At 39.7% G+C, this 27,523-nt stretch overlaps 1 protein-coding gene across 2 annotated transcripts in view; it reads left to right on the top strand.

Annotated features, from left to right (window-relative positions):
* plagl2 (pleiomorphic adenoma gene-like 2) overlaps positions 1-17,028 on the top strand; it is a 41,846-nt gene extending 24,818 nt beyond the window's left edge. The window contains exons 2-4 of one of the 2 annotated variants that reach the window (XM_087833416.1): positions 13,833-13,955; positions 14,100-14,546; positions 15,223-17,028. In XM_087833416.1, the coding sequence (XP_087689542.1) occupies positions 14,212-14,546; positions 15,223-16,711 (1,824 nt within the window). In that variant the 5' untranslated portion in view covers positions 13,833-13,955; positions 14,100-14,211 and the 3' untranslated portion in view covers positions 16,712-17,028. Of the gene's footprint in view, positions 1-13,832; positions 13,956-14,046; positions 14,547-15,222 lie in introns of both variants that reach the window. The other variant, XM_087833415.1, reaches the window with a different exon arrangement.
* The last annotated feature ends 10,495 nt before the right edge of the window (positions 17,029-27,523 follow it).

The following is a 27,523-nucleotide window of genomic DNA, read 5'->3' as shown; positions in this document are numbered from 1 at the left end:
ACACAGACACACATGCCTTACATTGAGTCATGCTGCCCGTGTCTGTCAACATTTTGATAAAGCTCTGCAACGGAAACACTGTATCCTGAATACTAATACGCTGACTCTGCAGTTTTTTTGTTTGTTTGCTTGTTTCTTCTTTGTGGTTCATCTGGTATAAATAATCATAATATAGATGTTCATGATGTTCAACTTTATCTTTTGGCTTAGCTATGGGTCAGAGATTTTACTATTCTACTTGATCTTAACTTGCATTTGAAATATTAATATAATACACTGTTAAATATCCAGTACATAGTCAGTATAATGCACAAGTTTCCAAATGACTATGCAGTCATGTGAATAACTAATTACACTCTGTGATTTTTGCCCAGTCTTCTTTACAATGTTGTTGCAGCTCATTGAGGTTCACCTGCAAACTTCAATGCACTGTCAAACTGCAGCGTTATGACCACAGCATTTCACTCAGGTGGAGGTCTGCACTTTGTTCCATTTAATTCCTTCACTTGACAGCCATTCTGTGGTAGATTTACTGCTGTACTTTGTATCATTGTCATGTTGCATGACCCAATTTCAGTGACTGATGCTCAGATCCTTGCGCTGTAAAATGAGCCCAAACAATTGGTGAGGCATTTGTACTGAGGTTCTCACCAAACATGGTGCTGTGCGTTATGGCCAGACAGCTCCACTTTGCTCTTGTCTATCCAAGGAACTTGGCCCGTCACTTACTAACAGCTTTCAGACCGCTTCTCTGTGGACAGCTTCCAGTTTAGATTTGGGAGACAGGTGCCTGTTCCACTTTTAGGATTAGACTTAAAACTTTCCTTTTTGATAAAGCATGTAGTTAGGGCTGGATCAGATGACCCTGAATCCTCCCTTAGGCTACAGTCACACTGCAGGTCTTAATGCTCAATTCCAATTTTTTGATCAAATCCGATTTTTTTGTCTGCTTGTTCACACTACAAATAAAATGTGACAGCAAACGCGCTCTAGTGTGAACGCTCAAAGCGGCCCGCATGCGCAAAAGAAGACACGCGTTCACACACAACGCGCTCTGTTTAGACCCAGAGCAAACAGTATTGTTTGAGTGATGGCCCTTTTTATAAAGACTTCGGACTTTACGTTTCCCAATTTTTGCTTTAATTTATTTTGTTATTTACATAATAATGTAAATAACCTAATAATTATCCTTATTGCTGTTTAAGAGAGGAGTGGTGCTTCAAAGGATAGTTGAAGATTTCTGTCAGAATCTGCAGATTATTCAGTACAAATAAAATGTTCACGTTGTCTTCCCAACAGTTTCACTGACATCTACACTGGATGGCCAGGAAGCCTTCGCGATGTCTTCTCGGGTGCTTCTCCGGCGCTGATAATTGGCGTCTGTCTTGTGTCAGTGACGTAAAAGACGGATTTAATGCGACTTGACCGTTCAAACAGCAGTCGCTTTCTAAAACATCGGATATGTATCGGATTCAGTACCACATACGAAAGTGACCCAGATTGGATTTGAAAATATCGGATTTGTACCGTTCACACTGTCACACCATGATCAGATATGGGTCACATAGGGTCAAAAAAATTGATGCGCTTTCGCCTGCAGTGTGAACGTAGCCTTAGTTATGCTCCAATAGGGCTAGGCTGCTGTGGGCTTCGCATAATGCATCGAGTGTTTCTTCTTCACTCGCATTTTTATACTCACTATGTTTTTATACAGCCCTCTGCATTTAATCATTAGTTGTTATTATCCATCTCTGGCTCTTTTCCACAGCATGTCATTGTTCTGTCTCTCTCCCTTTACACCAAACAGTTTTGGCAGATGGCCGCCCCTCATTGAGCCTGGTTTTACTGGAGGTTTCTTCCGGTTAAAAGGGTTAAAAAAAAAGTTTTTCCTTCCGACTATCACCAAGTGCTTGATCATAGGCGGTCATCTTATTGTTGTAGAGTAACCTTGAGAACCTTTAGGCTGCTGTTGTGATAGCCAGTGAAGCTCAAACATCAACAGGAGCGGAATTAGTTTGATTTCAGCTGTTTGTAGATGTACTTGAGAAGTAAGTGATTTTATTACATATCTGTAATTTGTGTACTTAAATAATTACTTAGAAGACGTTATGCCCATTGTGGGGACAGGAATAAGTAGTATCTAATACCAGACAACATAGTTGAAAATCATTCATGCTGACCCTACCCCTAACCATATGCTATCACAATATATATTTTTATTTTTTTAATTGTTCTTCTATGTCTTGGCAGTTTTTTTTATTCCCTTTTGTTTTTTCTCCAAAACATAAGGTTAGCATTAGATTCCGAACCAGGGTAGGGGTTGTCACTGACCGAGACCTCAGAGGGCTAATAACTGTCTCACTGATTTACTGATTCTAACTGGTGAGTTTATAAATGCTCTCCATAACAACATATAGGGGGAGGCCTCTCTAATTCTCAAAGTATTAATATGTAGCTTAGTTGGCTAGAAAACAATGACCTCATGCATTATATGCCACTTGATGTACTGTCAAATCTTATACGTAGTACATAAAACCGCACGGACGCTGTGCCTCATTTCTTCAATGGTGTGGTAGTGATTAAATAAAGCTGTAGGGAACATTCAAGTAAAAGTGACCTATGCCTAAATGAATCAGTCCCTTCACTTTAACAGACTGATGTCACAAAAATGGTACACGTCCCATTTTGAAAGATGCTTTGCCTTCAGCCAGTCACTGGCATGTGTAGCCACTCAAATACACAATATTATTTTTAAAAATATTTAGGGTTTGAATGGAATAATACATTATGTATTTCTGAGTATATATTTATAATTACTGTTGGACAGTTGGAAGTTGTCCACTGTGTGCTTGTATGGTTAAATTTGAAGTTGTCACGGCCCGCGAGGGCAGACCGTGTGGAGAGTGTGTTTGGTGGACCCAGGTGCGGACACAGATGCTGGAGGCAAAACTTGTGCTAAGCTCAAAGCGAGCCTTTAATCAGGGCTGATACAGAAGGTAAAATGACAAACCATAAACTATGGGAATGACAAAACTAAAAACCTAAACTGGGAGTAACTAAGGCTATGAACGAAGACCAGGACTGAACTATGATGAAGTACTGTGGACAGACTATGAACACGACATGAAAAACTGTGAACAAGATCTCGGTACTGGCACATGAAGGTGCTGGGAAACATGACTTGAGAAAGTGATTATGAACATGCCCAATACCGACTCTTGCAGACTAGAATCATGACGTGCAGCTAGAAACAATAGGGTGCATGAACAGACGATGCAACACTGACACGAAGACACACTAGGCTAAAATACACTGAGGAAGTCATCAAGGAATTAGAGACAGAAGGGGAACACAGCTGGGAGGAATAAGACCTAATGAGACAGGGGGAACAAAGCTAGAAACACAGACATAAGACAGGAACATGAACCTTCAGAGTAAAACAGGAAACAAGACACCACTAAACAAAAACACAGACACGACACAGAGACAGACTAGATACTGAACTAAACCTGCAATAAACATGAGAACATAAAACCTTCGAACTAATCCCTAAACAAGAATAACTGAAACATAGATTCATAATCATCAGCATCATAATACGGAAAGAATCCAAAATGCAAAAACACACCAAAACATAACAACTCAAAATACTGGGTCAACCTGACCCAGAACCGTGACAGAAGTGTTGGAAAAGATTTATGTATGTGTATTTATACGTGTGTTTGTGTGTCTGAGAGTGTGTGACCTGCAGTATCACTAACAGACACATTCCCAGTGTCAAATAGTCAGCGTGGACTCAGTGTCACCCCCAGCAACCTGGCTGACCCCCGCATCCCCCTCACTGGCTCAACAGAAAACACACATAACGTGTACACAGAGACACACATTGTATATTTTAGTCAAAGTTTAATAAGAAATTGCAGCTAATATGTCAAATAGTTTTCTCAGACAAAGGTTCAAACACTGCATAAATCAAACAAAACACAAACTCTGTGTTTAAGTGAAAATGGTTTTAAAATAACATGAAAAGGCTGCCATGTTGGAAAATATCACAACTAAAATGATTACTAAGTAATATGACTAGATATAAAAATGACTCAGTGTCCAAAGAAGATGAATCATCAAAAAGCCTGGACAAGGTCCACTCAGTGAAGGACTGAGTGGGTAGATGGTTGAGCAACCCTGTGTCAAAGTAGAATTGCAGAGAATTTGGCAATTATTATTATTATTATTATTAATAATAATAATAATACAGCCACAGAATCAGGCTAAATCTGTGGTAAGGCTGACAACCAATATTGAATCTGTATGTTATCAGTATACGGTTAATAACCAGGAGCACATTGTAAGCATAACTTGTGCATCTGTAAAGCTGCAAAGTTAAATGTTCTGCTCCAGTCACACTGTGGTTTGGTGTCTAACACTACAAACGTTTGGGTGTCGGGCTAAATTTAACTAGTAATGTCATGGCAAATACTTTGGTCATATCTGCATCATTTTTGTTTCTCAGTTGTGCTGCAAATAAATTTTAGCTTCATGTTGATTAAAAAAAATATGAGGCATCATTTCAAATGTAGCATCTTTTACTTTCTGAAATTCTGACTTTTTGGCTGAAATAAACCAAAACCCTTAACACTGCAACTGGTGTTAGGGGCAATGGCGTTTGTTATATTTTTTGTTGTTCAGCTGCCTTTTCTCGTCAACTACCCAAACTATCCTTATGTTCATATAGGCGTGTAGAAAACATGCACTTTAATCATTAAAAAATACCATCACAGTAGTCAAAGAGATAATTGTACACAGCTATAGAAATACAATTTTATTTTTACAATTTTTTTATTTTTTACAAGAGACTTTGCTTAGAATTCTGGATGCCAGTCTGCGAGTGTCTTTGGAGTAAGCCCATGAAAGCCCATAATTTCAAAATTCATCAAAAAATTTCACCAAATTTAGTTCCCATCCAGGTCCAGTGGATGAAACCTTGTCATCCTGAAAGAGGATGTAAATGTTTCATTAAGGGCTTTGAATTGTTCCTCCCAAGTCTTGCATTATTTTCAAATTCTCCTCAACTTTTCAGGGTTAGGGTTACATTTGTTAATCAAGATTGGCCAAGATAGTTTATAATAGCGGTTCAGAGGGTGCAAAATATCCCAGTCAAATATGTTTTAGTTAGCTGCTGTTCAGGCAACTCCTATTCAGTTCCTGAGCTAGTTAGAGGTTCACTTCTGTTATCAGCAGGAAATTTTCCATTTCAGTAGATAAACATTGTGGTGCCATAAAATTGGTGACAGTTAAAGGAAATTAAGTTATTTTTCTCTCGTTGGTAACAGAAAGAGATAGTGCAGCAGTGAAGGTGTTGCCTGGTGGCAGTTAGATGAGCCCTGCCTTCTCCACCTCCCCCAAGTTAGACCACAGCTATCTTTAGCCAGGACACCGGGGCATGGGTGCTGGGTTTATGGCCACATCCCGACCCAATGTGGCCTGCACTAACTGCCGGGACAAGTGAGGGTTTGGCATGGCAGAAACTCTTCCTCTTCCTCATCTCACCCCAACCCTCCCTGTTTATAGCCTCAAAAAAGTCAAACAGGGGAGGAACTGAAACTGGGGGGAGGAGGTGGGAGGAAGGATGGAGAGAGAGAGAGAGCGATGAAGGGTTTGAGCAGCTTTTACATTTGTTGCCTCACCAGGTTCAAAGCGAATTCCCTGTCAAGTCATTTTAAAATGCCCCTTCTGAAGGTTACATGATAATGACGATCCATTATTCCTACCCTGTGGTATTACTGTTTTCATAGCTTTCAGAAGTCTGCAGCTGCTGTGTGTTTTCCTAGTTCAAAAACAGGTGGTCTAATACATTTGTTAAGCACTGTACAATTTGTTTGATTTAACTTTGTTCACATACGGCAAAGAATGATCTAGCTTACTATAATCAGTAATTACTGGACATAAGTGGGCAGATAGTTGAAACATGTTATTATTACTTCTTTGTCATTTTTTTATGTGTAAAATTATCTAATAACAGTAGGCTCATAAGACCTTAACACATATAGTTATGTATAAAAAAAGCATCCAAAATTCAGAAGGTTTCCATATGTTGGACCTGTGGAAGGTTGCCTGTAGATGACTTTCTCTGCTCAGAGTTTCTCCACCAAACTCAGATTTGCTGCTGTCCAGAGCTCTCTTTACTTTTATCAGCACCTCCAGAAACCATGTGGTGGACGTTGGTTGTCCTTGCAAAACAAGCTTAACCAGGAAAAGCCCCTACTGTGGGTCTAACTACCAACCAGATTCCCATGTGTCTCCCATCACCTCTTTATTTTACTTAACTTAGTAATTTGTCATTTGAACAATCTTTACTGTGCAGGGAAATGTTGAGTAAAAACATGTTAAAGTTCAGTAACTCCATAATGGTTTGTCATATTAATGAATGAGTTAGAGTGTTGACCAAAGTGATTATGATTTTTGCTATAATTGTGCTGCCATGTGACGCTGACACCGGGGCTCACGGAAACCTTTCATGAACTGTTTTTTTTAACACGTGCTGTTTACACCTGTATCTACTCTGCTTTTCACATTTCTTACTGACCAGTTGAACACACGTTTTTTTTAATAACTTTTTGACTTAAGACAGAACACAATAACCAAAACTGCTCTTCTTGCTGTTGAAGGGATATTGAAATTTTTTGATGCTCATGTGTGGAACATGTCTGAAGATTGTGAAAATCTCACAAGTTTAGATGGATGCAGAAACCATGTATTAGGCTTAAACCCATAACTCCACCCAATATACTTCTATGGTACTTTTATCTGTCTTACCTTCCAGATTTCTGTTGTTGAACTGGGATTGGTTTGTGACTGTGCAGTGCGTCAGCTGACGGTGGGCATGCTGCCTTTACTAACCCTAAGCCTCCCTGTCTTCTATACCTAGTCAATGTGGTCAGTTAACCATGACCTGGTCCTCTGACACCACCCCCTACACACCAGGCTTCGTCTCTCTCTGCCTTTCTCATTCTCTGTCTGGCTCTCTCTCAGGAGTCACTTGACTGATGCAAAGACCCCTGACTACACCGCTGAAAATCACTCCAGTTTTCCCTCTCTTTTTCACCATCCCTTTGTCCCTCTTTTACTTACCTCTCTCCTCTGTAGCCCCCTTCTCTTATCTTTCCCTTTGTTTACTGAACTATCCCTCACACTGACGTTTAACCACAGTTTCTTAGTCCATATCTAGGATTTTTTTTTTTATCACTTTGTATTATTACCTTTGGTAAACGTTTTGTTTTGCACACTCCCTTTGCAGGTCAGACTCAAATGCGCCTGTTCTTTGGTTTTATGTTCAGCATGCTTTGCTTGGTGCACCCAGAATTTAGAAGCTTTTACTTTATAAAAACACCTTGTTTTTGCTGCTTGTGCCTGCTTTTGGTGCACTGGATGCCCTTTCTTGGGTCAACAAGAACTATTTTCTGTACATTAGCTGAAATGTTTGCGCAACAGAGCACTTCACCCACCCCCCTGCCCCCTCTCCTCCTCTCCCCATGAGTGCGGCTGTTGTCACCTTAGCTCCGGACGCTGAACTCACTTTCTATAATTAGTTTGCCTGTATGGTAAAGCTTCTGCACCCACAGTGTCCTACTTTGCAGATCTCCATTCTGCAGAGGCTCCTGGCCTGGCTTGGCATCGTGCTACCAGGACTGTAAAGAAGCTGACAGCCCCTGTTACTCAATATGGCTGAGGCATGCAGCGAAGGGGTTAATACCAGTCACTCAGCATGCGGGAGCTAGGGCGGGCGGGCGGGCAGGCAGGCAGTGCAGAGGCTGACCTCTGACCCCTCAGGAAAGGAATGTGGAAGCTCTTTCATCCAGGACAGAAACCAAAGACACCCAGGCGGTTGGAAAGAGGCGGTTCAATTCTGCTTTCAACATTTTTGATTAGGGGAAGTAAGCAAGGCTCCATGTAAATGTGCTGTGTAGTGTTTGCTGCTACGGCATCTGCCATTTTGGGGAGTGAATTTCCATCCTACAGCAGTACGTTTGTTACTTTGCAATCACGCTGAAGTAAAATTAGTGGTTGGAATAGGTTGCAGTTCTGTTCATGCTGGTGGAAAGCCCTGGTGATGAATTGCTGTGTGATCTCACCGATTTAAGTTTTTGTAGTTATGTAAAAAACAAGATGGTCCTCATCCTTTACTGACATTTGGGGATGGAACACCGGTTATTTCTCATTATTAATTAATAACTGAATTCACATCTTGACTTAATTGTTTGGTTCTTAAATGTCACAAAATAGTGGAAAATGTCCATGAAAATTTCTCAAAGTGCCTCTAAAAGTTGTCTTTCATCCAGAATGCAACAATATGCCGTTTACTGCCGTATGAGACAAAAAAGTGAGTTATCACCACACTTCAGATGCTAAAACACCTAGTTTTGGTATATCACAAAATTTCAGGAAAAGTTTGTTTTTGTTTTGCAGGTGAATCTGTTTTAAGATACTTAATGATTGACCAGAAGGAATGGAATCACAAAAACATAGATACACAGATAATACAACACAGAATGTATTGTGTTGTTTTCCATTGGCATATTAGTGTTGACGCATTATAAAATGCAAGAGTTGCACAGAAAAGATGCTGTCATCAAACAAAATCAAACATTTATTAAAAATGAAGGTCCTCGGGGAAGCTCATCTACTAGTCAGAATTTGGTAGTTCCAGTATCCTCCAGTTCATCCCTATTAATGCGTACTAGTCAGTAATCAGTCTGTTTAGGTTTATCGTTTCATATTTCAGTGGGAAATTGATTTGTTGTAGGCTGGAAATTTAACTTAAAGTGTAAATGAAAGTAAATAAATGAAAAAATAGTTTGTTGTTTCATTTAGTTACATGTCACACAATTTGTTGCTTAGCTCTGCTGTGCAGCCTATTATTGTATACACCTGAATATACAAATAATGCCATAGAATATTTTATGGTTAAAATTTTACCAGTAAACACTTGATGGACAGATTTTCACCTTTCTAGTGCTGAAACCTTTTTTGATACCCATCTACAGATACAGCCACCCCCCCACTTTGAGTACCCATGCCTTCTCTTGGGGCGTATCTGCTATCGACTGTGAACACACCCCGTTCGCTCAATTGCAGTGCCACCAAGAGATGGCATTTTCTTCACAAAAAGTTTGACTTCTTTAGTTTACAAATGTTTTGATAGTATTTCATGTTGGAATAAGCAAGTTTTGAAAATGTAAAATACATCAAATTTTAGTCAGACCTTTCACACATTTTCCACTGTAAATTGCCAAAATCCAACGTATCCAAGAGACTCGTAGAACTTAATTTTTTAATATATTTTTTGATTGGTTAACACTTGCTCAGTTCTGAAATGTTCATTTTTGATTTACCCTGTAATTTTTTAAAAACTTGATATTGGCCAAATGTCTTGAGCCACCATCTTTTTTTCTTTCACCTGCTGTAATGTTGTTTTTGAGTGCTCTCCGGGCTTTAATAGTTGTTCTTTGGACATTGGCTGCTTTTTAAATACTTTTCAGTCCAGTCTTTGTACATCGAGATCTTCAGAAGAAGGTTTTTTTTGTTTAATCCACATGCTAAACTATTATTCCTTAAAAAGTACCTAACAACAGGTCTTATGGAGTGATAAATACAAATGTCTACATTTCTGATTGAAATCGCTGTTTTATGTATGGTAGAAGTTAGAAATGAGGCCTAACAGTGAGTGTCTACAGCCAAAAACATGGTGCAAGCTAGGGCTGCGTGATATGGCCCAAAATTCATATCTCAATTTTCTTTAGCTGGATGGCAATATACAATGTATATCGCGATATTTTTTTTAAAGCCATAAAGTAAGAACAAAAAAAGTGCTCATAGTCAAAGCGGTGTCCCAGATGTCACACAGGCACTTTTATTAACATACAGCTTAGATGTACATGAAAAAATTACTCAGAAATAAATTAGTAACATTTATTAAATAATAATGCTCCATAAATAAAATAAAACAATGTTGTTTTTGTGCATAACAGAAAGCTCACAATTGTGCATTCAAAATGTAAACTAAAAGATGCTGAGCATAATAACAAAGACAGATTATGCAGCTGCTGTGTTCCCAGGTTCTACTGCGTGACTGACAGCCTTGTTTGAAATCCACTTTGCAACCATGTCTCTTAACAGATCCCATTTGTGGTCCCTATACACACACATACACAATACGGTAATTGTGTACGGTGAATTGAATTATAACGTAACATAGACTATATCAATATAAACAATATTGTCACATCTCATATCTCTTATAAAAACATATCGATATATTTAAAAACTAGTGCAAGCTCTATCATGGTTTGGGACAGTTCAGCCAGTGGTGTTGGGAATTTCGTCAAAATGTAGAAAAGAGCCGTCAGATTTTAATCCACAATGCAAAACTATCTGGAAAGAGTCTGATTGTCAACAGTTTCATTTTCGAGCATGGCAATGATACAAACTGCACTCCCAGTTCAATAATAGCATTGGCAGTGTGAAAAACACACAGCAGGAAAAACACACAATGGAGTACCATCACTCATGGACTGGCCTCCACAGAGCCCAGACCTGAACATTATTGATTCACTGTGGGAGCATCAGAGCAAAAGGCAGGCAACACCCAAAGAAGAGCTTTGAGTGGTCTTCAAGATGTCTGGAAAACTGTTCCTGAAGACTTGGCTTGGCTAAGAGAGTTCAGGCTATGTTAAAGAATGAAGGTGGTCATAATAAATATTACTTTCAAGCTAACATTAACATTATAAACTGTATTAACATGTTTTTCTCTGCCTCTTTCAAATAATAGCTTCACTTATTTTTCTAGCAAAATATAAAGAATTTAGTCGTAGCTCCAACTTTTTGCACAATACAGTGTAATTAACATAATGTGAACCATGCAAATGAAAGCGTATTAGACCGGTGTTGACTTAATGGATGTAGGAGAGTGTGTGAAGGTTCAGCAGGGAGAGCATGTTTGCAGTCCACTGGCCTGTCTGCCTGCACTGAGCTCTGATGTCAAATGGAGGCATTGCACAAAGTATGTGGTACAACCACTCTGTGGGTCGCTCTTGCTTGTGCTGTTGTTGGTCCATCATCCAGGCTCAGAGAAGAGTAAAGTTATAACATCCAAAGAGCTGAAGTGAAAGTTGAAGTGTGCTTTTCATGCTGGTTTTTTTTTTTTAAGTTTTTTTTGTCCCCGTGTCGGTGAACTCTGCTGTCGCTCCGTTCCCTATTCTGGCCCACTTATTACTATTCAACCATTCAGCATTCAGCAAACACATATGTCATCCACTTTGTGCAGTTTGAATTTTAGAGGACTGCATGGGAGTAAGTTTGCAGTGTTTAATAAATGAACTAAAAAAAAGAATTTAATAGAACAGGACTGCCAGTCAGTGGTTAATTGCTATATCAATGTGTGTTAACATTCATGATGACTGTTTAATAATTCAATGTTGTTGAAACAGGAACTTCACTGAGCCCCAAAAAATGTTTTCTAAAGGTCGGGGTGTCAGTCTTTAAGATGCTTTGCCAAGTTTGTTGTGTTAAGTATTTGTACTGGTGACATGCCAATTATCAACACAGGCTAAAGATGGAAAAGCCTCTAGCATCACTCATAAATTTTGATGTATGTGAGACCTGGTGTGTGGGGTTTCTCCCCTCCGTACTGTACTATCCAATATACTATTCAATTTCCCCCAAAAACCTGGGAATATTGGAAAGTCCAAATCTACATAACCACCCTCAGCCTGCACCCCCCCCCCCCCCCCCCCCCCCCCCCAACATTTCTTGACTTTTGTGTTCAGCCAGGAATCTTGGTGGATCGTACACCATCTTTGTGCATGCTTTTGTTTGTGTGTTTGTGCATGGTGCTGTGTGCAGAGTAGAGAGGTACGGTAGGGCAACACGGCATGGTTCAGGCCAGGAATGTGCGGTGTGTGTGGGTGTGTGTGTGTGTGTGTAGGCTGTACAATAGAACCTGGCTCCCTGGGGGTGGTCAATGGGATGGGTTTTACCCCCTGCTGGATGATGAGCACCACATAACGCTGTAGCTGTCAGCTCCTCTTAACCACTGCTGTAAACACATGTATTATGAGGGCACATCAATGCACATATACACACTAGAACATACGGGAGCACACAGACATGTTAAAGGTGTGTTATAGATAAGAAATTACAGACACAGCACACATAAATGACTACAGACACACGCACACAGTTCAGTACTGTGTTTGTACAATTCTAACAAGTTTGAAAGTCAATATGATCACCTTTATTCTTCAACACAGTCTGTGCTATTTTAACAAAGCTTTCTTGTAAGTAGTCTTCAGGAATTTTCATTTGTTCCATTATGAAGATCTTCCCACACTGCTTCAGTTGTGCTGAGGTCTGGGCTCTAGGGAGGCTAAACCATGACCAATAGTGTTCCATTGTATGTTTTTCTACTTTTTGTCTATTGTCTAGTAAAAAAGTGCCTAAACAATTTCAAATTGGTTAAATGCTCAGTTGTCTGTTCTGTGATGATATAGCACTGGTTCATTACGGGTTGGGTTAGGTGCTTGAGTGATTCATGGTTCAGCGTTTTGTCGCTTTATAAAAGTGATCCGCTGATAAGTTGTCTGTTCAATGAACGGTCAGGTAAGGACTTGACTATAAATGAATGATAAAGGAGCCAAAGAAAAACTTTGAAAGATTTGATTTGTTGCAATAGTTTTGTCTAGTTTAAGGTGGAAAGAACATGTTTTTTTAACAGTTCAGTTAACATCAAAAGTATTTGTGCCAAAATAAATTTGTGAAAGCTTATTTGTGTCATGTGTTTAGCGCATATTGGTTCACGCCAAATTCTCATAAAAGCAAATGTTAACATACTCAAAGCAAATTCCAGCATATTAGCTTCATTAGCTCATCAATGCAGATACCGGTACATTTGGAGTTCTGTATGCATGTACAGACCTCTGTGCATCTTTGCAATATGCATTTGTTTACCACACTCAGATACACTCTCTGTTCACATGACTGAAGCACAGAGCATGCCTGGCATTGAGATCAGTATTGGGAATGCTCAACCTTGGACTTGGCTGGTATGCTAGCTTGCACAGGTTGATCACAGAGGCCACTGAGGGTAAACAAGGGAATGCAAAGATGAGCGTGAGTAAGAAAAAGTTCATACGATCTCTCGGAAACACAAGTTCATAGACACCAGGATTTTGGTGCTGGTTTTCATTAGGATTGACTTCATAGTTCATGGTCATTCATCATCATTGTCATTATCAGGGTGACAGGTAGTGCAGGTTTTCAGTTGCTGTAAACACAAGCCACCCCCAGACGCTTTACCACCCATACCAGTGCTCTCTTTCTTTACCCCAGTGCTGCTTCAGTGTTGTGTGCTTTCTAAAAGCTTACAAGAGCTTTAAGTACATACATGTACAAGTGCACGCACAAAGCTGGCTTTGTGCACTGATCTGTCATCTGCAGACACACATGATGAGGAATGAAGCTATGTAATTGCATTTGGCCTTCACTAATGGGTGCACAAACAAAGGTCCTGTGGCTGTAACGGGAATCATCATTTACAAAACAGCTTTTCTGCTGATCAGTCTTATCATTCAGCTCCCCCTAGTGAGCTCAGAGGAAGCTTGCTTTCAAAGTGGAGTTTGCAAATTACATTATGACTCAAGTCAAACCTGTTGATTAGTGAGCTGAGTAATGTTTCAAGTTCAGCTTGATTGGGTGGTGTTTGGTTTGTTATGTTACTATGATACTGCATTGACTGTCTTATTTATTATTATTATTATTTTTTGCTTTCTCTTCCACAGCACAGTAAAGATGCAAAGCAGTATTTCCCACTCACCACCAACCATAGCTGTTGGGACTGGGTGAGCACCAGAGTGAAGGAGAGGAGTGTCTTAGGAAGAGGCAAGAAAGATTTTCACTAACAGGTAAAATGAGGGTTTATAAGAAGTGTGTGCAGTGTTTCCACAAGCTTCAAGGCAGCTGGTTTCAAAGCTTGTATGTTTTGTCTCACCCCAGATTTTGGTTTACCTCGATGTTTCCTGTGGCTCATTGGCTCTTTCTGTGATCAGATCTGTGTTGTCTTCTTTTTCAACAACCCCTGACCTGCAACTTCCCAAGTTGAGCCTGGGAGGCAGGGGAGCTACAAGTGAATTTTCATGGCAGCGGCACTCTAGGGCTGCCATGGCAGCTGCTGCCGCCGATGCCTCACACCGTATTACCGCACTGACGCCGGAGGAAGAGGGACGACGGACTGCTGCCAAGCTGTTTGGGAGCGCCGCCCCACTGCCCCTGACAGAAAGAGAGAGAGAGCGAGACAGGGAGAAAGAGAGAAAGAGGGAGGAAGGAGGAGAAGAGGTGGGGAGAGCAAGTGGGAACGAGTGTTTGGTGTGTGGGGCTCTGTTCACCTCACCAGAGAAGCTCCGGCTCCACGCCTTGAGTCACACAGGAGAGAAACCCTTCCACTGCTCACATCCACACTGTCCCAAGGCCTTCAGCTCCAAATACAAACTCTTCAGGTACAGAGCCTTGAATTACATAGTTCAGTTCATATCCTTTTGAATACAGTGCGACACATGTCTGTTTCATTTAGGTATTTGAGTAAATGTACCAAGTTTGGTATATAGATATGTAGATCTGGACATGCTCCTTGCTCTTAGACAGATACAGACACTTTCCACTTATCTGGTGATCAGAGTTCTGACTAAAGGTTAGGGTGGTTTTCAGAAGATATAACATTCCAAACCCAAAAAAAGCTTGCATTAGCCTAATTTTGTAGCAGGACAGTCAAAAAATCATAATGTCACCTTGAAAGATTGACATGATCTCCATATATATAAAATACCGCAAACCTGGGTACCTGTTGCTTAGTTTTGGCACATTTGCACATTTCACAAGCCCAGCCTCAGCATGACCATATATCTATGTGAGCTGTATAAGGTGATGAACTTGTTTCCAGCCTCACATGGCCAGAAATTCATTTTTAAGTGACTAAATTCACCAACACGTCAGTGTGTCTGGTGTATCAGAGCAACTGGTTCCAAAACCCATTCTGGTCCTGCCTGGAAGCCACTGTGACTTGTGTATGTATTTATAGTTACCAAGGGTTTGACTGAAAGAATGCATGCTTCACTAACAAACATGACAGTCAGACGTGTAATTTCCCCTTCCATTCACAATCTCTACTTTTCACAGGCATATGGCCACACACTCTCCGCAGAAGACCCACCAGTGCTCATTCTGTGAGAAAATGTTCCACCGCAAAGACCACCTGAAGAACCACCTGCAGACCCATGACCCCAACAAAGAGGCCTTCAAGTGTGAGGAATGTGGGAAGCACTACAACACCAAGCTGGGATACAAGCGCCATGTGGCCATGCACTCCGCCACGGCGGGGGATCTCACCTGTAAAGTGTGCATGCAGAGTTACGAGAGCACACCTGTTCTCCTGGAGCACCTTAAGAGCCACTCTGGGAAGTCCTCAGCCGGTACTAAAGAGAAAAAACACCCATGTGACCACTGTGACCGGCGTTTCTACACACGGAAGGATGTGAGAAGACATATGGTGGTCCACACAGGCCGAAAGGACTTCCTATGCCAGTACTGTGCCCAGCGTTTTGGCAGGAAGGACCATCTGACGCGCCATGTGAAGAAGAGCCACTCGCAGGAGCTGCTGAAGATTAAGACAGAGCCCCCCGATATGCTAGGTCTCTTAGCTACGGGCTCTCCGCCCTGCTCAGTGAAGGAGGAGCTCAGCCCCATGATGTGTGGCATGGGGCCCAACAAAGACCCCATGATGGGTAAACCGTTCCCTAGTGGGGCACCTTTTCCAATGGGCATGTACAACCCCCACCACCTCCAGGCCATGTCAAATTCTGGGGTGGGTCACCCACACCCATCTCTGATGCCAAGCTCCTTGTCTGCCGCTATGGGCATGGGTTGTCATATGGAATCTCCTGCATCTCTTCACCCACACTCCCATCATCATCACCATCACCACCACCATCACCATCACCACCATTCCCCTCCACTGCCCCCCCACCATCAACCTCCGGCTCCCCAGCAGCAGCACCAGCCCCAGCCAGCGCCCAAGTACCAGCTGGGATCTACCTCATACCTGCTGGACAAGCCCTTGAAAGTGGAGATGGAGAGCTTCCTCATGGATCTGCAGAGTGGCTTGCCAGGCCCAGTTCCCTCTGCAGAGCCCCACGCTGCTGCTTCACCCCCCAAGGATGGACTGGAGCCCGCCACGGGCCTGGCGGATGAGCTTTGCGGGGATCCCCTTCTGTCTAAGAGCCCTGCAGTGATCGCTGAGTCTCTGTGTGCTGCTAACATGGACTTCTCCCACCTGCTGGGTTTCCTGCCCATCAACCTGCCTCCCTACAGTGCCCCCATGAGCACTGGAGGGCTAGTCATGGGTTACACCTCATCTGCGACCTCCTCAACTTCCTCTTCTTCCTCTTCATCGTCTCTGCACACTGCTGAGCCCCATGCTGCAGCAGTTGCAGCGGCAGCAGCCGCTGCTGTCGCCACAGCACCTCTTACCTCTTTGCAACCGCAACCTCAGGAGCAGCAGAGCTCCAGCGGGAGTCTGGGTCTTGGATCTCTGCACCCCCTCCCACCAGTGTTCAGCTCCAGCCTTAGCACCACCACATTGCCTCGCTTCCACCAGGCCTTCCAGTGAGAGTGCCGGCACCTTGCGTCTTGCCCAGCAGGAACGGCCTTCGCACCAGCCTCAGCTCAGCACAGATGTTTCGGGCTAATCAGAAAATTGGAAAATTAAAATGAAAGAACATTTAGAAGCCTTAAATGAAAGTGCGCACAAAAGCTTTTGATTGAGCCTTAAAAGGAATTTAAACCCCTTTAAGCAAAAAGGAAAAGGTGAGAAAAAAAGTTGAAGCAGCTTTTATTTTGGGCTTTTTTTTCCTTATCCTGTAGTTATACCATGTATTAACCCTTGTTTTTTTTTGGTTTTTTTTCTTCATTTTTTCCATTTTCATTTATTTTTATCCCCCCTTTTTAGTGTTATAGAAGGCAGAATCAGTGGGCCAAAAGGCATGGTACTGCATACTTTCTAAAGTAATACTATAAAAAATAATCAAAGATAACTTTTAGATTATCTGTTTTGTTGTGACCCAGAAAAAATATAGTTTGAAGTGGATATTTTGTTTTACTTATTTTTCTTTACCAAATGTAAGAACATGGTAGAATGCGTCTCATCTTGAGTTTTTGAAACACCCGTGCTTATATTATAGCTTCAACTGTCAGGACTGATATGGAGAGAAGAAAGACCCCTGAAAGGAAAACGCATAAACTTTATGTTCTGTTCAGAGATGGCTTACACAGAACCATAAAAGTGACCTGGCCTCTATAAAAAAAAAAAGTGCTCTTCCAACATAAAAAAAAACAACAAAAAAACTAAATAGAAAAACACAAAAAATCCATAACAAAACAAAACAAAACAAAAAAAAAACAACTGATGTGCTCCTAGAGTCAGCTCAGTTAAAAACAGACTCTAATCATAGATAAGAGATCTGTTGGCTGCCAAACACACATTTTTAAAGAAAAGCTAAGAAAGAGAAAGAAATGTGTGACACATGTTGGCGTCATTTTTTTGTGTTTCTCAAGAGAAACACTTTTTTTTTCTTAGCAGAAGGCACTTCACCTTTTGTCTCCTCCCTCCTTGTGACTAGAGGTTTTCACTGAGACAGAGAGCTCCTCACTAGACTAGAGGAGGGCCGTCTTTCACTTATCTTCCTTTACAAGTTTCCCTGATAGTGATATAGTTGTTTGCAGCTTTTCCTAGCTGTGCCGCATATCTCTGAAAAATATCTCTATTTTCTGAATATACTGCAACCACATCTTTGGGCGGTCTTTTAAAAAGATGCATCATCTTGGTAATGATGAACCCTGACATATGTGAATGACAAATAAAAAGAGCAAAAGAGTTACAGTGACAGATGAGGAAAAATGTGTTGAAGAATGTTATTGCAGTGTACGAAATATCTCAAAAAATATTATAATGGCTTTTATCTCAGTAAGGTGTATTTTTGGTAGACGTATTACAACTAAATGATGATGTTTTTGATGTCTGGCAAGTTTACATGTGTGTGTATCTTACAATTTTGATCAAACAAATGGATGAAGTATTAGCCTTTTCCCTTAAGCTTTCTCTGTCATATCCAGTCTTTACCTTTACATGTACTTGAGTTAGTTTAAAGGAATCAAAACTATGGATGGGAAATATATATAGAACGCTGTTAGTAATTTAGTAACAACCTAGGATTTGAACAATGTAGGGATGCTGATATTGAAGACCTATGAAGCTACGTGTATATAGTAGAATATATACTCACCGGCAACTCAAATTACATACACCTTGCTGGCATTGGGTTGGACCCCCCTTTGTCTTCAGAACTGCCTTAATTCGTTGCACAGACGCCACCAGGTACTGGAAACATTTCTCAGAGATTTTTGGCATGACATTGTTGTAAACTTGCTGCAGATTGGTTGGCTGCACATCCACGAACCTCCCATTCCAAAACATCCCAAAGGTGCTTTGTGACATGACACATTATCCTGGTGAAAGCAGCCTTTAGAAGATGGACTTGTTAAGAGATGCTCTTCTGCATACCTTGATTGTAACAAATGGAAGAATTCACCTTTCTTCCCCATTCTGATGCTTGGTTTGATAGACTGTTTTGACCATGCCTATGTGCCTGAATGCACAAGTTTTTGATTGGCTGATTAGATATTTGTGTTAACAAGCAGATGTATCTGAGAAACTAGCCGGTGAGTGTGTATCTCACTGTATACATACATTTATAATGGGGTGTAACAACTCTGTGACCAAGACCAAAATTGCAATACAAATATCAGTATTGCATCTTGGCTCAGTCTTCCCATGCTGTGATACCCATGAAGAGCTGTTAATGCCTAGTTAAAGCAATGCATAGTTACAGTAACAAAAGCTGTAATGTTTTAAAGGCTGTTTAGAATAATAGAATGAAATCTTTGTTCATGATCCAATCATGATAAAGTTAATAGGCCTGTGTTAAAAAATGTTTTCTTTTTTGTTTTTCATCCCCTGAAAAAAGGAACTGAGGCCAAAAAACTGACGTTTGAACTAAACTGTGGTCTCAACGAATTGTTACACCCCTAGCAAAACTGCTCTGCTGTGATAAAATCTTCTGTCCAAGATCAGTTATCTTGAATGTCTTGAAGTTCTAACCATTCATTACTAGTCCTTAAAAACCCAAAGCCCAAAGGTCACCTAAACCTTAAAGTCATATAGGTGCTCATTATCTTTCCATTTAATTTAAACTGTAGTCATTCCCTTTAATGTAATTATTGTGCCTTGATGGGTCATGCTAACTCTGCACTCTGTCCCTCTTTTGTAAAGATTCTAGAAATGGTGAGAATTTGGGAAAAAGTTTTTGCACACTTGTAGCCTAAAAAAAAAAAAAATCCCTCTGAGGTCTAAGTTGACCCCAAACCTAACCCCTAACACTAACCCTAACCAGAGACAAAGAAAAATACTTTTAAAAAAAGTTAGTGGCTTTTGATGTATGTCAGTTAGAATCAACAGAATTAAAAGTTGCATTTTCTGATAGCACTGAGTCATCAGTATTTATTATTTAGTCCTAGGAGGGGTGACTTACACATGTGCAGTAATTAAGCACTTCTATCATCCGTACTTACCTCATACGTCACACAGCCACAGGAACACTAGTGTTATTGACATTTGAACAGCAACCATAAACTGGGAGTTAGTCAGAGTGGCCTGTTGCTAGCTAAACTTTTACAAAGACCGAAAACCACATTACACAATCAGAAAAACAATTTAAAAAATGTCTAATTTAATGATGCAAAGTTATATTTTGTACTTGCCATTGTAGCAAGAGGCAGAAGTTCATTGCTAACATGACCCATACAGCAATAACGACCACATCAATGGGAAATACAGGTTTAGATCAATTGGGATTATTCTTAATCTTCTCATCGGTGACGATGCCCAACCTTAATACTGAACCCTAACACTATATTTTGGTGAACCTTTATTTTTATTTTTTTTGCAAAAAATGTAAATAGCCTTTGATGTGTTTCAGTTAGCATGATTATTTCTTTCTCCTCTTGATTTGCAAGACTTGGCAGAACATTTTCTTTTAAATGTTAGATTTCCTTTAGCATAGGGTTAGGGTTAGGGTTAGTGTCGTCACCGGTAACAACCTCATAAGGTTAAATGGTCTTTCTGTGGCCTGACCAACACTGACAAATATGCATGTTCATATCTTTGCTAGTTAATTTTATTGGTGAATCTCATTTCAGCGAAAGAGCACCTGGTAACTCTGCCTTTTTAGCAGTCACTGTGCTACATGGGAACCCAAACACACAGAAAAAAAAGGAAAAAACATAGCACATAAAAAATGGAAAGTCAAACACATATTGCTGCTTTTAGCTACGGTTGCAGATGGATGACAACTGTAGACCACTAGAACATTTCAATTTTTTTTCTATCTGCAAGATGGACAGCCAGCTGAAAAAGTGCATGAAACAAACCGACAAAGTGTTCATCGGCCCCAGTACCACTCCCTCTGTACTCCTTCCTTTCCTCCTCCTCTTTCAGCTGCTTCGTAGAGTCAAAGGAAAAGGGTCTGAAAATATAGTGATCTATCTGGAGGAAGGCAGTCACCGAACCTCTGTGCTTTGACATTCAAAGCAAGAGGGCGGACATGTGTTTGACTGCAGGACTCGAGGTATCGCTTATGCTCATATATTTGTTTTGTTTTTTGTCATTTGATATATTATTTTCTGTTTGTATAAAACAGGACCTCGAAAAAAAACAACACAACACATCACCTCATTTTTATGTTTTTGTTTTTTTTGTTTTACCAAAACCTCGGGAGAAGAAACTATGTTTTTGCACAATTGCTTGTTGAAGAATGCTACAAGTGCTTTTCGTTTAATACTGTAGGATATAAAAGCCCGACAATGAGCAGCTGATGGACCCTGTTATTTACACAGGTGGAGGGGTTCAAGGTCCAGCAACTTTACTGCCTTCGGGTGGAAACACATTGGTCAGGCGTTAAAGTTGCGTACATTATTGCTTCAACCTCTTTAGACTTTTGCTCTTCTCCGTGCACCTTGATAATTAGGTAAAATTGTGCCAGAAACCTCTACTCTGTAGTTTCCATTTACACAGGTTAACCCTTACCCCTCCTTTCAGAAGGTATAAGAAGCTGAAAAATTTGGAATCACTGCAATGTGTAGAAAAGCGTCCCCGCACAGTCTGACTGTTTAACTTCATCCCTAAAAATTGTCTTTGTATAATCCAAATTTCAAACTAAATTGGAGCAGGTTTTACACTTAATTAGAATCCCATTGGAAAGTCATTTTTTGATAATGATGATAATGGCTCTTGCAAAATGATCAGACGTCTGATCCTAAATTCATTAGCTGTCAGCATCTTTCTGAGAATTTATCATATTAAAGAAAAGGTAAAACTGGTCTTTATTATGATCTCAAAAAAGGTGGTTTTATAAGAACCCTTTTGGGTTAAGCCAAACTTGTAGCAATCAAATTGAGCATTTATATATTTTTGTAACAAATAGTCATTTAGTCTTGAAAAAGCTTTTGGCATGCTTTTAGTTTGTCCTCCCTGGGTTTCTGTGAGCTAATCTGAATTCTAGCACTTTCAACCTTTTAAAAAAAAGAGTATTTTTTTCTTTAAGATTTTCAGCTTATGTGTTCATATGTTTTTAATTTTGTATTGATCCTGTATATGTATGTGCCATTAGTTTGATGTGTAGACTTTATCAACTTGTGTATTTCTCTTTTCCAAAAGGATAACAGTATTTTTGATATACCTTTCACTAATATCCTTCTACATAAAAGACCTCTGCCCTTTTTACTTTTTTGTTCGTTTTGGGTTACCAGCTTTGCCTTCTCTCACGTGATTTTTAATCAAACTCTACAGCCAAGTGTTTGAAGACAACAACCACAAACCAACCACAGCCTGCCACTGAAAGCCTGTTGTAAGAGACCTGCCATTTTTAGACCATGTAACCAAACAAAAGTAAAGTCCAGAGCGACCCCACAACATAGATTTTAAAGCTTACCATTGTGGTCACAGGACTGATTGTCTCTGCCAAAAGGAACAACTTTGTGAGCAGCAGTGAAGTTGACTCTCAAAAATGGATTTAAATTAATGTTACTAAATTCAGTTTCAAGCACCTGAAAAGAATAATTGTTTCTTTTTAGATATTTTAAGCAAACTGGACATGTGGTGAGGGCTTACTTGTAGCTGTTAAAATTCAGATTTCATGTCTATCTTACCACCTGATTTGTACGGAAGCTCATTTGTGCCAAGAAGTGAACTAATAATAAAAATAATTCTAATAATAATACAGGTAGTTAGTCAAGTGAAAATAAGATATTATACTAAGTGTGATAAAGTGAGATAGCTATTAAAATACTATTAAAATCATTCCATCATCATTCCACACAGGAATGTTACAAAGTTCCAGGATCTGGTCTGTAACAGACCTACACATTCAGCAGGACAAGCTGCAGAAACAAATATGATTTAACATCCATAAATATGTGTAGAGAACTTGTGTGTGAATAATAGTAGTGGGAAAAGGACCTGAAAATGGCTAAAGACAAAGCATAGCCTAACAGACCTACCTATCCATTGTTTCCATTTTTGTAGTGGTTTCCAAAGTAGATCTGTATGTTGGTGTTAATGTGGTCATTTCATCTTGATTTAAAATGATCAGGCTGCTCATAGAGTTTTCAAAATATTTTGAACAATGTCATGTTGACTAAAAACGTGAATTTTCGACTGAAACAGGAAGTCTTTGTACAGCATATGTACTGAGCCATGTTTTTAGGTCGTATTTCTTTGCATTTTGCTGTGTACTGCCAACAGTCACAGATCTGAACAAAACTCAAACTGTGTTAATTATATGTTCCTCTTCATGCTCTAGTCTATTGTAGATGTACATATTACTATACATCGGCGTGATCTCTGTCCTGATCTCTGTCTAAATAAATAAATACATCTGGGTGAATTCCCAGATGATTAAACATGCAACTATTTTAGTAATTTAAAAAAAAGCACAAAAATAATACATCTGCTAAAATGAGTTTTGTTTCAGGCTCTATGAACTCTGTCCTGCTTGATCATAATTTATCATTATTTACGTAAAGTGAAAAGTATAAAAGTTTTGACTAACGTTTCCTAATTTAGACTGTAATAACACAACTACAAGGGGATTTTTAATTAAAACAATATTTCATAATTTCAATTTACAATTGTTTTTTTTGGCAGAAATGAGCTTCTGTAATTTGAGCTGATGTCCATATCATATCAATCCTATTCTGAAACAATTGCAGTGTTGTTCTGCTACTCTGCTTGGTTGTAGCTCCATTACCTCGACCTGCACCTACTAGGGATGCACTTATTCTCATCTTTTCTTCTTAACTAGTAGGTGCAGCACACACACACATTTTAAGGGAATTTATATATCAGTTTAAATCTGAGAAAACTGATTAGATTTTTAATGAGGCTCTCTCTTTGTTGCCCTCTCTTTTGTTTCGCTGTTAATGAGAAACTGGGTACTGTCTGATGCAGGCAACATCCACAAGTAGTTTTATATATTTCTAGCTTAACGGAAGTCTTGCATTCCAACCTCTTTGTGTATCTTGTTTAGTGACATAGCCCATTTTATTTTTATCACTTGCTATTACAGCCACCTCTGAAATAACCAAGATTTTTTTTAAAAAAGAAGAAGGTGAAAATAGAGTTTTTGCATCCACGTACACTATATTATATAGCATCAACTACAGGGAGAGTTCTATTAATGATGTGCTTTGGATAAGACAGACAATGCGAGGTCTTGCTTTTTTTTGTTACATATCTCACATGCAATCAGTTGCTGCAATGTTAAAGTGACAGATTTGTATATTGGTTGATCCAAAGAGATGATGAACACAACAACAGAACTATTGACTTATTGTACAGTACAGTCTATCTTTGAGTTGTCATGTGTTATGTTGAAATGATTAAAAGAAAAACCAGTGGTTTCATAGCCTCTTGGCATTCTTTTTTTTTTCATCTGCAAAACACTAAACCACACTAAAACATGTCAAAAAATGATTCACATAAGATATTATCATAAGATCTCAGTACCTTTTGAGAATCTGGGATCTTTAGCAGTGTAGGAAATTATTTTTTAGTATATCAACTTAAATCAGCGGTGTCCAACTCCAGGCCTTGAGGGCCGGTGTCCTGCAGGTTTTAGATGTGTCCTTGATCCAACACAGCTGATTTAAAGGCTAAATGACCTCCTCAACATGTCTTGAGGTTCTCCAGAGGCCTGGTAACGAACTAATCATGTGATTCAGGTGTGTTGACCCAGGGTGATATCTGAAACCTGCAGGATGCCGGCCCTTGAGGCCTGGAGTTGGACAACCCTGACTTAGATGTTTTAAGGTGATTATGGGACTTTCTTGAGAAGAGAGGATTTTGATCGTTCTCCTATGAAGGACAACACAATCTAACAATCAGAAAACAGAATAAGTTGTTAAATCATTTTTTAAAAGTCATTTTTATTTAGGATATTTTTTTCCTGAACTCTGTATTCTTGGGATTATTGTTTATTTTCTCTCGGCAGGAATAAGAATGCTTTACCGCTTGACCCGATCTACGCGATATATTCAAATCTGAAACATATTTATTTCTTTATATCATATTTCTGTTTTCAACATGCATTAAGATTTTTTTTACTCTGTATCAGACTGAAAGATAAGTAATATTGCACATCATTAGTAGCAGAAATTTTAAACAGATTTGAGAGCAGAGAAGTAGTGTAGAGAAACAGTTTTCCTGTTTCGGAATATGCATGGAGTGGAACAGGGAGAACCTGGCTGGATAGGCTTTATTAGCCATGCCGATGCTGTTTCTTGTAATGAGAAATGGGTTGAGGTTTGACCACAGTTAGGATGTTGTTTATTTAATTTTATCATGAGAGAATACCAAATTACGAACATGAGTACATAGATGTGATGATTATTGACAGTAAATTACAAATTTCTCTTATCTATGCAAATTTTTATTTTTTTAAGTAAGAAACTTACTGCTTTGCTAAAAATAGCTTAAAACAGTATCTCAGAGTATTTCCTTTCTATATGACTTGTTCCACAGTGAGTCGAAACCTCATACAGGACCAGAGTCTGGATTATGTCTTAGAGAGCTATACAAGTGCGCCTGCATGCATAACTGAGTGTCAAGACCATCCTAATTATAGTACCAAGGAGCTAACCTATACTTACATCAACTGAACTGAATCTAACACATGTACTCACGGGCTGCCAACTGTGCCATAATTCAGGAATAGAAACTCTTCTGGTTTTGTAGAAGGGTTTGTAAATAGGATTTGAGACACCACAGCATAAACTTTGTCATGTGACCACAGGTTTCCACACAGTGAACAATTATGGAAGGACAAATCAGGAATTAACAACTTAAAAGCCATACACAGCAGGCATCTCACAAAAAATTAGGCCAATAGTGTGAAACAGTACTGCTCTATTGGTGGGGAAAACCAAGAGCTGGAAGATGAACACTTTGTAGTTGAAACATTGCACTGATAGAAATGTTTTATAGAGGACATAGTGAAATAAGTAGTGGGAAAAAGCGAAGGGAAAACTACAGAAATAACAATAATCATATAAATATAAGAATTAAAAAGGTAAATGCTTAAGGAAGCAAAATGACACTGGAAATTGGATTTTCTTAAATTTAAAAAATGAATGCCTGCATTTATTGACCACTGTGCTTGGTGCATTTGAATTTCCTCGCTCTCTCTGATTGGTAGATCCTTGAGATGTTTTGTTTTTGCTTTGTTTTTTTCTAAGAATAATGGCTCGATGAGATTATATGATCCAGGCTGAAATAGAAAACCCACAAATTTTTAGCCCTTCTAAATCAATCTATTCATCCCTGATTGTGATTTTGAAGATGGAGTGTTGAAACAGCCTCTTTCTCACACAGGCAGACAGCCAACAGTCCTAGACACTGAAAGTCATGTATTGCAGTCTACATGACTATCATTAGACTGGGGGACTTTTGTTCATATGCACTGCTCAAAAACAAATAAAAAAAAAGAGCAGTGGTGTGACATAGCAGGTTAGCCCATTTTACTGAAATGTGCTTGTTTGCATGAATGACAGCATCAGCGCACGCTTATAATGAGATGATAATGTCATGGGGGATCCCCTCCCTAATCTGGAACCAAGTACTACAGAGGTCCTGGACAGTCTAAGATGCAACCTGGTGGTGTTGGATTTTTCTTGGATTTAGGTCAAGCGAGCACAGTTAGTGGTATCAATTGCATCATCCTCCAGGAATTGCCCGCATACTCTCACCACATGAGCTGGGCATTGCTTTGCACTCAGAGGAACCCAGAAACCCCATGCGCCAGAGAAGGGTCTGGCAATAAGTCCAAGGATTTCATCCTGATAGCTAATGGTAGTCAGGGTGCTGTTGCCTAGCCTGTAGAGGTTCCTCTGTGAATATGCCTCCCCAGACCACCACTGACCCACCACCAAACTGGTCAAGCTGAATAATATTACAGGCAGCTTGTTCACAGCTTCTTCAGAACCTGTCACTTCTGTCATATGCGCTCAGGCTGAAGGTACTCTAATATATGAAAAACATAGGGCTTTTCATAGCCAATTCTCATTTTCTGTGGCAAGTGCCAGTGCCTTTAGCCCTCAGTGAGCACAGGGCTCATTAGACAACGTTGAACCCTTAGGACAGCTTCATGATGAAGTCTGTTTATGATTGTTTAGTCACAGACAGTGTCACCAGTGACCTCATGGAGGTCATGTTGTAGGACTTTGGCAGTGCTCCCTTTCTTCACTGCACAAAGGAGCAGAGCGGAGCAGTCCTGCAGATGGATTAAGGACTTCTTCGGCCTTGTTTCAACTGCCTGGTACTCATTTTGTGTGGAATGAACTCTGGGTGTTAGCTTTATGGAAATTAGTTTTAATTGATCATTTTGCTGGTTTTTGCCCTAGACTGTACATTAAAGATTGATATTGCCCACTGATTTCTGGACACTGCATTTTCATTGCTACCATTTATCAGAGTGCAAAGTGAACAATAGGTAATGCAAGCTAACTTAGTTACCAATGTTCAGTTCAGCAAGCCTTGTCTTGTGAAAATGAGACATAGCAGAAACTTATTAGCTAAAGCCTCCTGTGTTAGGACCTATCTGTAGTATCAAGATATTAGAGTTTTATAATAATCACAGTTGTTATGAAGGAAGAAACTATCAACAGAGATAATAATTATATTTTGTGACAGGGAACAACCTGAAATAAAGTTGTGCTGCCTTTGTGGACAGGATGTGTCATTGTAATATCATTGTAACGCACCATTAAGCATGTTCCAAAAACACAGGAAGCTAACTTTCATATTCAACTTGTC

The sequence above is a fragment of the Neolamprologus brichardi genome, chromosome 20 (assembly GCF_056152115.1).
Source record: "Neolamprologus brichardi isolate AB-2024 chromosome 20, ASM5615211v1, whole genome shotgun sequence".
NCBI lineage: Eukaryota > Metazoa > Chordata > Actinopteri > Cichliformes > Cichlidae > Neolamprologus > Neolamprologus brichardi.
Note: the sequence above shows the minus strand (reverse complement) of the source record. Positions and strands in the feature narration are given on the sequence as shown.